Source organism: Engraulis encrasicolus, chromosome 1, assembly GCF_034702125.1.
Source record: "Engraulis encrasicolus isolate BLACKSEA-1 chromosome 1, IST_EnEncr_1.0, whole genome shotgun sequence".
In the NCBI taxonomy this organism is placed as follows: domain Eukaryota; kingdom Metazoa; phylum Chordata; class Actinopteri; order Clupeiformes; family Engraulidae; genus Engraulis; species Engraulis encrasicolus.
Genome location: NC_085857.1, coordinates 33,776,791 through 33,788,172, shown reverse-complemented (window position 1 = coordinate 33,788,172; position 11,382 = coordinate 33,776,791). Strand labels below are relative to the sequence as shown.

The 11,382-nt window shown below is 44.3% G+C and overlaps 1 protein-coding gene across 1 annotated transcript; it reads right to left on the bottom strand.

Annotated features, from left to right (window-relative positions):
- Nucleotides 1–1,639: 1,639 nt before the first annotated feature.
- On the bottom strand, nt 1,640–2,759 carry LOC134457088 (putative nuclease HARBI1). Its single transcript, XM_063208870.1, has 2 exons — nt 2,081–2,759; nt 1,640–2,010 (listed from the first exon to the last, which is right to left on the bottom strand). The coding sequence occupies exons 1-2, from the start codon at nt 2,757–2,759 to the stop codon at nt 1,640–1,642; spliced, it is 1,050 nt and encodes a 349-aa protein (XP_063064940.1).
- Between the last annotated feature and the right edge of the window lie 8,623 nt (nt 2,760–11,382).

Genomic DNA, 11,382 nt, shown 5'->3' with positions numbered 1-11,382 from the left:
CCCTTTGCATTGGTCGGAGTGTAAGGTCTGATTTAGTATAAAAAGGTAGTCACTTTCACAGAGCACAGAGGCAACGATGGCGAAAGCTGTGTCGAAATCCAGAAAGCCAAATTTCAACGAGGAAGAACTGACCACATTGGTGCAGGGGGTCAAGAGGCACCATGACCAGAGCCGTCTAATAAGAGCTGCGCGAACCGGGGACCAGGAAGTCGGTTGGTGATGTGATTCGTGTAGATTAAAATGTTTCTTACAGTAAACTTCTGTTCGTTGGAAACTAACACAGTACCATCACATACCAAACAAAGATTAAGTACAAACAAATTACATTACCTTTACCACATTTTCTGTGTTCTACGGCCACCTCCTAGAACTAAGTAACTTCTAATAGAACTAAAGTCAATGGGGATTTCCATGTTAACGCTCCGTGAGGCTCCATGAGAGCCGCCATTGCTGTGGAAAGATTGGTCCATAGAGGTCTATGGGAGTGACCTAACTCTGTTATTAGATGGCTCTGACCATGACATTTTGTTCGGCTCAGGTGCGCTTAAGTCCGACCCGAAACGAAAAGCCACGATTTGGGCCAAAATAGTTGAGGACGTGGCCTCGGTTGGCAGGTGCAGGAGGGACGTGGCGGAGTTAAAACATAAATGGAGAGATTTGCGTGGGGGGGTGAAGGCCAGACTCGCAAACCAGAGAAGAAGCATGTGCGCCACAGGGGGTGGTGAACCTTCCTCGCCCGTAACATTGACTACACTGGAAGAGGAGGTGGCAGCGACTCTATCTAACGTAGACGTGCACGGAGAAGTCCGTGGCGTCGACACGGATGATGGTATGTTGAATATCATTACTTGATTTACAAAGCAGCATCGTGAAAATACCAGAAACAATCGAAATGTAGCTTTCAATTTGTTTTATTTCTCATTCCAGTTGAACCCCCCCCAAGTGGAAGCCAGGTGTTGCCAGAAGTTGGGTCTCCGGAGCACAGCGGTGAGTTGGTTCTCCGACCATTGTTTCATCTACCTGTGGGAAGAGAAGAAATGACAATTAATTATGTGTAATTATTTTCTACAGAGCTGCCTGTGGACCTGTCGCGGGAGACTGGTGGGGTCGTGACTGTCACCAAACAGACCGGTGCCAGTGGCGTGCACATGCAGCCAACCCCGGACCGAGAGCCCCACGACGACCCTCGCTCGGAGTACCATCGCTTATTTCAAATAGAAGAGCAAAGAATGGCTGAGGAGCGCGAGGAGAGGGAGCGTAACCAGCAGTTCCGACAGCACACGGCAACAATGATGGCCAGCATAGACACGCGCCTTGGTGACGTCTGCGGTGCGCTACGAGAGCTGGTTGAGCTTATGCGTCCAGCTTCGGGCGTGCAGCGCAGAGGGTGCCGGGGCCGTGCAAGGGCGAGGGGTGGGAGACGTTAATAAAAATTATTTGTTATTGTAAATGGTTGGTGTCGTAATCGTCTTTTGTGACTGTCCGATAATATGGTTAAGTTTTAGTAGTTTCGAATTTCCTCGTCAAATTCAGGTTTCTGGTTTAATGGCAAACACTTTTACGCCTACAATTTACATGCTCAATGAAATCATTTTGTGGCATGTTAAACATGCGAAACTTTCACACATGCATCCCAAACTTACCGGAAATACTGGTCGACAATCTGTTGCCGAACTTCTACAGCTCTCCCCACCGGCTGCTCATCAGGCTCATCCATATCGGGATCCTGTGGGTCCTGCGGTGGGACCACTGGCATTGGGAGTCGTCTTCTTACTGCCATGTTGTGAAGCATACAACACACGGTGGTCATGCGGCACACTTTACCTGGGGTTACCAGCAGGCAACCACCCGAGTCGTCTAGGCACCTGAAGCGACTCTTCAGGACCCCGAAGGTGCGCTCGATGATGGACCTTGTGCTCGCATGAGAATTGTTGTAGCGCACCTCAGCGGCCGTGGGGGGGTTGACAAACGGGGTCATCAACCAGGGCATGAGAGGATGGCCCCGGTCCCCTATAAGAAATATGTTAGAATTGGCATGCTACACACACATTTCTGATAAGATTTTTTTGGTTTTACTCACCAATCAGCCACACGCCATTGTTGGCCAGCCTTTCCATTTTTGGGTGCAAAGTGGAATTGCGCAGAATGTACGCGTCGTGAGCCGAGCCAGGGAACTTGGCGCACACGCTTGTTATGAGCATGGTGTGGTCGCACACTACCTGGACATTCATGCTATGCCGACGACGTCGATCTCGATAAACGTGCTCATTGGCGGCTGGGGCTCTGATGGAGACGTGGGTGCAGTCAATGGCCCCCAAAACGTTGGGGAACCCGGCGACCCTGTAGAACCCCGCTTTGATGGCACGTCGTTCGGCCGCTGTTGTGGGGAATTGTATGAAGCGGCCGGTGTGCAGCAACATGGCCTCAATAAACTGGTTGAGGCACCTACACACAGACGCCTGTGAGATATGAATGGCGTCACCCGCCACTCTCTGAAAAGACCCAGACGCCAGGACCGAGAGCGCAGCACAGACCTTCACGAGGACAGGCAGGTTATGGGGATGGACACTGCGGCTGGATAGCTGGTCATCCAGCAGTTGACACAGGTAGAGTATCGCTGCTCGGTCCAGGCGAAATCTCTGAAGGCATTCTGTGTCTGTGAAGCCAAGAATATGAATTCGAGGCCTGTAAATGCGAGCGCGTCTTCGATGTTGCATTTGCCATTGACGCAGCAGCGCGAGTAGGTGCAGCGGTGGCATTTTGGTTTCTGATAAGAGAAGGCTACTTATATTTATACTCACCCAAATTACGCAATTAAATGTGTATTTTATTGATTAATTACTGAGCTGCGTTTGCTTGTAATTTAACTGATTGTAGAACAGGTTCTTCTCTGATATCACGTGGTGTTTCTTTCTTTGTTTGTTTATTTTTTAAAAATGATGGGTATAGAATAACATTATGAATCAGCAATCAAACATTATTTACAACAAACGGACAGTCTATGTTACATTTTGTTGAACACAAGTTGGAATTGTGAGCTTTGCTGGCATCAACCGCAGTATTTCATTTCGCCTCATAGTGGCGCTTGACCTTACTACAGCCCTTTGATGCGCGTAAAGGCAAACACGCTTAAGTGGACGGGAGAATCCGCTTAGGATTGATTAACATGGGGAACTCCCTGATTTTGGCCTGGCCCCACCCAAAGTGCGCAAGTGATGAACTCACTGGCTTGAGTAAGCTCGGAGGCGCCGTTGCGCGCTCTTTTTCACTTAAGCGGGTGGGAGAATTCCGCCCTAAATGAATTTGATAGCCTAGCAACTAACTGGAAAAGGTATTTCTCAAAAATATGTCTTTAATGACAGGTTAAGATTAGGGAATGTTTTGGTCAGGGCACAACGTAATTTGCTATAGCATTATTTTGTTTAGGATTAGCATTTGGTGTGTATTTTCTAATGATGGAGTTAACAGAGTGCTGTGGTAATAGCCTATTATAGTATAATAGAAAGCACTTCCGTGTGCCCATCACGGAAGGCAATACCGTGTCCAGGAGCACGGAAAACAATTCCGTGTCCAGGAGCACGGAATTTTTGGAGATCAGGCTGTAATAAAAGTCTCACCCATGTCGATAAAAGCTGCCTAAAGCATTGCTATTACGTAACACTGTTTCCAAACAGAGACAGATTTCAACAGCTTCATTTCACTCCAAACAGACAAACAAGATGGAGTACCGTGGTAACAAATGCCCATGGCTAGCCAGTGTGGGAGCTAAGTTCCAGCAGTGTGTTAGTCAATGCTTATCGACAGCTGAACATTTTCCATGCACTCAGTGACACCCGCTGCCAGGGGCCATTTGGAAATGTTGCCTGCATCATTAAAAGGTTAGTAACACAACTCTGGAAATATAGGATTAGTTATATGCCCTTTGGGTCCATCAAATGTGGCGTGCATCACTCAAAGACCTAGCAACAAGAATCATATCACTGCAGAGGAGTGGTTCTCAAACTTTTTTAACCAAACATCCTGTTTTCCTCATTACCAAATTTAAATATGATAGTTTTCAAAAATGAATGATTGGACTGAATGAGTGTATAGGCTGTTTTATGATAATATTGTTTTATTGTTATTGCTTCTATTGTATTGTTTCAAAAAGCCCTTCTAGGGACGGGCATTGGAAATTAGCTTTTGGCTATAAATGCTATGATGCTTGATGTTTGGTTGTTATGCAACCTACATGTTATGTATCTGTCCCTATCAAATAAACTAAACTAAACCATTATAAGCCTCCCAAGGCTCCCTTGACCTCATCACAAGCCTGCTAATGCCCCCCTTAGACCTTATTTATATGTAGACCCCCAATGGAAATTGGGCGCCCCCCTCTCAGTTGTATCCTACTCAACCCCTCCCAAGGGCTCCCCAAAAGGGCTCCCTTTTACTCCGACTGTAGGGCCCCCATTGAGAGACACTACAGTAGAGGGTAGCTCTATGCCATTTTAGTTATATGTCAAATGTTGCCTGCATCCTTCACAAAATAAGCGATGGGAACGGCAAGAAGGTCCACACATATTGAAGACGAAAAAGTGCCATTTCACAAATCTATACCGACTGATAATATAAAAGTCAGTGACGAAATCATTGTGAGAATACATGTAATACCTACCTGTAGATTTGTGAGGGATTCCTGTTTGTATTGTGAGTCTTCTCCAACCAACCTAAGCCTGAGTGGTGAGGTCCACTGGAATACATGAGTTCACCATGTTTATAAACACGATGTTGTGAGGAGGGGCAAGACACTGGCAGCCAACTACGTGAGCTAATTTTTTGACCAACAGTGGTTTCCAACAATCAGTCAGGGTCGCGCTGCCAGGGGAAAAAAACAAAAATCTAGAACCCATGTATACTGTATGTGGAATGAGTTGCGTTGGCCTAATGTTGCTTCGCAAATGTCATGACAGCCTGCACTGGAAGGCCAATGGGAGATGGTGGGTACGTGGGGCCAACCAATAGGATTTGGACCAGCCAATAAGAGTGGTTGGTGTTGCTGGAATGGGTAGGCCATAGACGCCTACAACGTGGTGCAAGGGGGGTAGAGGGAGGCCTTAGAAACAAATCAATTGCGGCCACCTCGTTAAAGCAATAATCAATTACGTCGGGCAAAGCAACATTGATTACAGCGGGGGAGCTTTGATTGGCAGTGTTGAGTGGGGCTTAGGGAATGGGATTGATGGAGAGTGACAGGGAAGGCCGGGGACAGGGTTGTATTGGTGTGTGTGTGTGTGTGTGTGTGTGTGTGTGTGTGTGTGTGTGTGTGTGTGTGTGTGTGTGTGTGTGTGTGTGTGTGTGTGTGTGTGTGTGTGTGTGTGTGTGTGTGTGTGTGTGTGTGTGTGTGTGTGTGTGTGTGTGTGTGTGTGTGTGTGTGTGATTGACAGTGAGTGTGCAGCACATATGTGAACAAATAGAAAAATATATTCAGTGTGTGTGTGTGTGTAAACAATAATTACAACATGGTGTGCCATGAAATGTGTGTGTGTGTGTGTGTGGGGGGGGGGGTCATGTGTGCATGTGCGTGCAGAGAGAGGGGGAAAAAACGATTGTGTGAATGTATGACTGTCAATACGTATGTGAGGGTAAACAATTTACAATGCCACTGTGCTATGGATGTGAGGTTCCACTGTAAAGAATTCACTACATGTTTCTTTCCCAGTGTTGCCAGATTGGGCTGGTTCCCGCCCAATTGGGCTGCATAGGATGACAGTGTGCGGGTAAAAATGGCATTTATCAGAAAAACCCTCCCACTTTTTGCCATAGAAATCAATAGAATTGGGCGGGATTTTGTGCTTCTAGGCGGGTTTTGAACATTTTTTTGGGCTGGAAATAATCAGCCTCATCTGGCAACCCTGTTCTTTCCTAACATTCCCTTATTTTTACATCATCATACTGTATATATTTTTTGAAGGTCTACACTGAAAGTTGACTTTGGCCTCGATGAGGCCTCTAGCACTGCGGAACTATTCAAAAACGGAAGAATAGAATCTCTCATCTGTGATGAAAGGAGGCAACAAACATGTTTTGATTTTGTTTGCATTTTCAATTAAAAAAAGAAAAACATTTTGCATTCCCTAAAGAAATTTAGAATCACATATTTCCTCCTCCCTTTCTCTCTGTGTGTGTGTGTGTGTGTGTGTGTTTGTGTGTGTGTGTGTGTGTGTGTGTGTGTGTGTGTGTGTGTGTGTGTGTGTGTGTGTGTGTGTGTGTGTGTGTGTGTGTGTGTTTGTGTGTGTGTGTGCCTTCAAGCTCTCTTGACATTATGGTACTTTCTGTGCTCCATGTGCTTATTACAGTAAACAGGCGGAATATCTATCTGCTCTGCATAAAGGACCTAGGGGATGGAGGGAGAGCTGGATAGAGGGAGACAGAGAGAGCTGGAGGGAGAGAGAGCACAAGAGGGAGGGAAACAGAGAGACAGAAACAGAGAAAGAGTGACAGAGGCATAGAGGGAGATCCAATGAGAGAGAGAGAGAGAGAGAGAGAGGCAGAAACTCATAAACAGGGAAATGGAGGGACAGAAGGCAAGAAGGAGGGAGAGAAAGAACAAGAGACAAATATGATTTCCACAACTGCTCAGGAGAGCTTGGGGTTATTGAAACTGTGCGTGTGCGTGTCCGTGTGTGTGTGCGTGTGCGTGTGTGTGACGTGGATGTGTGCATCCGTGTGTGTCTGTGCGCGTCCCTGTGTGTGAACAGTGATGAACTGAACTCACCGGGGATATGGGATATTACGTGAGCTTGCAGAGGGGACTATGATGACGCGGTGGCTACGGGGTATTTGTGTCATTTCCTGTCTTTGACGTCACTCGGGCAGATGCCAAACGTGCACATGACAACACCACTGTACACCACTGTACACAGCTGACCTTGTGAACAGCAGACTGCTACAGCAACTTCGACGCAGGTACACTATGCACTGCGCAGATAGAGAATGCGCAACAGTGGCTCCAAAGTTTATAGACCGAAAATGTACATTTACCGGAAATGTACACATTTACACTACGTACACTGCCTTTTCCACAGACTACTCAAACAACTCAACTTGAAGTGACAATAACTGAATGACGATTAATGACAACAGTCATCTATGACAGTTTTATGACATAGTTTTACATTTTATGACATTGTCATGTCGTGTTTAAGGCAGTAACTTCAAGTAAACTGTTACCCAAAACGTGTATCACTTTTTTTTAAGTAGCACAGGCATAATAAACAGTTAAGTTTTTCTTTCTCTTTGTAGAGTCTCCTTTACATGGTGTGTCTCTGTGTCTTCCTGTCTGTATGCCCCGCCTCAATTTAATTAAAAGAAAATGAAGGTGGACAATGGTTCAATGGTTAGAGCACTGGGATCTAAAACAGAGGGTTGAAGGTTCAAGTCCCACTCTTACCAGCATGTTTATCCATAGCTGTTGAGCAAGGCACCTAGCCCCACATTGCTCCAGGGCTTGTAATCAATAACATGTACCTAAATAACTGCAAGTCGCTCTGGATAAAAAGCGTCAGCTAAGTGTAATGTAAAATGACTTGACTTGACGCAGAAAATTGCTGCTGCCGTTACTGAAATATTGCATTACATTGCACTTAGCTGGCGCTTTTAACAAAAGCAACTTGAAGTTCTTTTTTGGTACAGGGTATTGGTTACAGTCCCTGGAGCAGTTTAGCATTAGGTGCCTTGCCCAAAGGCACTTCATCCATGGCATGATGTAAGGGTGGGATTTAAACCAGCAACCCTCTGATCTAAAGCCCATTTTGGTAACTACTAGGTCTATGAATGAATGAAATATGCCAATGAAATATGGCAATACAAAAGCAAAAGAAGACATCTAATGGAATGCCCACTGAATCCCACCCTTACGTCTTCCCACTCCTCCATCGATGGTTGAAGTGCCCTTGAGAAAAGCCCCTGACCCCATACTGCAGGGACTGTAACCAATACCCTGCAAATAACTAAGTAACTTCGGACATAAATCTCAGCTAAGTGTAATGTAGAAGGTTGAAGCAGAGATTCTTTAAGTATATAGAGATGCCAATGTAATAGGTTGCTATGGGCACCTAACATGACCAGGTTCCGGTCTGCCTAAAGGGGCGTGTCATAATACTCCTAGCATTGAATAGAACAGTCCCTAGGTCTGCCTAAAGGGGGATTTCCCCCCTCCCCCTTGCAATAATAGAACCCGGAAACAATGGGCCAATGCAACCTCTCTCACTCTACTCTCTCTGGTTGAAGTAGAGACTGCAGACAGATGAATAGAATGTTCTCCCCTGTTCCTACATCAGAGCATACAGCACTGCAGTAATAGGAGTAGTAATAGTTCAGGGTCTGTACTCTGTCTCCATGAGGAAATGACTCAAGCATGAATTAATCATTGTATTGATGGGAGCTCAACAGAGGCACTGTTGCTACAGCTTGTGAAACACACTGCAGTCTTCATCTGTCCAGCGGAGACATCATGCGGTAGGTCTGTGGTTTTCCAATTTTTTTCATACCCTTTTGCACTGAAGTATATTTTCGAGATGCTATTTGTTCTTAACCCCCCTTCAGTACCTCTGCGACCCCCCCTATGGGTCCTGACCCCCCAGTTTGGGAACCACTGCAATAGGCTTTATATGTGAAGAGTTCAGATGCAAAACCCCCTAAGTGCCATTTCAGAAAATAATCTTAATTCATTTTTATTTAATACAAAGCTATCAAAATTGCAGATTTTTTTTATTTTATTTATGTAATATAACTATTTATATGTATTATCAAGTACATGATTGTAAACCAAACCAACAACGGGGTTCTCTAAAAATATAGAAGTGCCGATCTTCAGAAATGGAGTTAGGGGGTTTTGCATCTGAACTCTTCATGTACTCTATGTCCTTGTCTTTAGTGCTCTCCAAGAACTATGAGGAAACTACTAAGAGGAAACTGGGAGGGGAGAAAAGTCTGCATTCCAAGGTGAGAAAAACATAAAACAAGATGGTCTGTTTGAACTTTTCAAGATCAAACTGTATACATTCACTTTCATGAGAACAGAGTGATACTATACAGAAGTTTCTCGACTTCAGGTTCAGGTGATATGTACGCCTGTACAGTATATTATCAATAAGTCAATAAGTACCAGTTGTTGTTGCAGTGGAAACTTTCACTCTTGTACTTCAGTATATTCACTTCATCAAATGCGCTCTCATGAAAGAAAAAAAACAGTGGCTCCCAATCTAGGAGTCTGGACCCCCTAAGGGGGGGACCAACAAGGAGGTACTGCAAAGGGGTCACGGACATACAGTAAGGGACTGTTTGCATAAAACCTTGAATATAAACCTTCCAAGCATTATTAGAAACAATATTCACTTCAATGGGTAATAGTATCTTTCTTTCCTGTGATTTACGTTAAACTTTGGCAAAAGTTACGTTTATTTTGCATGTTTTCAAACGGGAGAAGAACGTGAGAAAAAAATGTTTGGAAACCACTGCCTTAATTCAACACTGAGGGAGTTTAAGGATATTTTCACACCTAGTCCCTTTTAAGTGAACCAATGCAGTCTTCTTTAATTGGACCAAAAAGTGAACCGGCAGCAACAATATGAACAAAACCAGAACTGAGTTCTGGTTTTGTTCATATTGTGAGTGTAGAAAAAGAACCGGCTGCTCTCTCTGGTCCCCTTAGGCTTGGTGTGGCAGCAGTGTTAATTTTGAGAGAAATTTTTAATTTAGTTTTAGTTTTAGTCTCTTGACGAAAATGTAATTTTAGTTTTAGTCACAATTTAGTCATCTAAATCATTTTTGTTTTAGTCTAGTTTTAGTCGACTAAAATTCATACAATTTTAGTCGACGAAATCTAAAATCATTTTAGTCAACTAAAATAGGCTATTAGCCTACATTCATTTCCTCTTGTCTACACTTCTCTATAAAATTGTCAAACTAAAATACCATTTGGGGAAATCAATGATTAAAATGACATAGGGCCTATTTTAATCATAAAATATTGTCAAAAATTTCCAGAGCGATGTGTCCAATGTGTAAAAAAAAATGATGGCAGCGACACTCATAAATCTCTGTCGATATTTTAGAAAGACATCGGGGGGAAACGGGACTGCACGTTATGAAAAAAATAGGCTACTTGTGGGTATAGGCCAGTAGGCCTAATCAAGAGCATCGTGGGGTACAGTAGCCAGGTTACTGTAGCCTGTGCAAGCTATACAATGGCACCTGTTGGAAGACCTCTCTCTCTCTCTCTCTCTCTCTCTCTCTCTCTCTCTCTTTCTCTTTCTCTCGTGCGCGTATTGCAAGCTGTTGCATATTATTTGCTTGATGCAAAGTTGTGATGGCATATACGCGCTCTCGTTGACATGGTTGTGTGCATGGCTGCATGCATTCGCAAGACGTTATTGCAATAACTTATGTGAAAGCGTGGAAGGGCCGTTCACTTCCTGTCCTTGACTGAAACAAGTCGCAAAACTCCACACTTCCGAATCCTTTGCGATCGGCACTAACGTGATTCTTATCAGAAGGCTTGCCTACGCATAGACCCTTAAATTACAAACATTAGCGAACATTGAAAAAAGATCAGACAACGACCGTCGGGTAGCAGGTTAATGCGATAGGGAATGGAGAAATTCCGCAAAAATGCATCGTTAAAGAAAGATGGTTGCTGTGCGACAGCACCGCTATTTCATGACTGCACTTCTTCGTCATGGATATATGGGCAGCAATATTTCTGGCATTGCACTGAAAAGTAGGCTACTGCTGTTAAAAAAGGGCACGGCACCGCCGCTGCACGTCACTGTAGGCTACCTGCGTGTGTGTGTGTGTGTGTGTGAGTGGAGGAGGGAGACGCACGCGGAGCAGATGAGGGTCGCGACCTGCAAAATATCAGGCAATTCTTTTTCAATGTTTCAGTGACATATTAACAAAAATGCTTCCTATTGGTTTTCGTCTCCGGTGGTATTGTAGTCACATTTTTATTTTTTTGACGAAAATATAAATCAATATCGTTATATTTTTCGTACAAACGCATGCTGTTTTTTTCGTCATCGTTTTATTGTCGTCAGGAGAAATACAATCGTTAAAGATAATTATGACGAAAATATTTCGTCACGAAATTAACACTGTGTGGCAGTCCTCTTTTTGATCACACAGCTCTCCTGAAGAAATTATACCTAATCATAAGTGTCGGGACTCATAAGCGAACCATACTGAGACCACATCACTAAAGGTCTCACGGTTCACTTCCATGCAGTCAGGGTACACTATGGAGCATTCACATATGTGCAGAAAATGCTGAGTCACAGGTCTGAGTTGGCTAGCGTTGGCTAGCTCTAATTCAACACCCTTCCAGTTGGTCCTACTCTATAA

Bases quoted from the DNA above. Each gene is read 5' to 3' on its own strand.
- LOC134457088 (XM_063208870.1), bottom strand. From the start codon at position 2,759: ATGCCACCGCTGCACCTACTCGCGCTGCTGCGTCAATGGCAAATGCAA. The intron at 2,011-2,080 runs GTGAGTAAAACC...TATTTCTTATAG, and splicing joins CAATGGCGTGTGGCTGATTG to GGGACCGGGGCCATCCTCTC.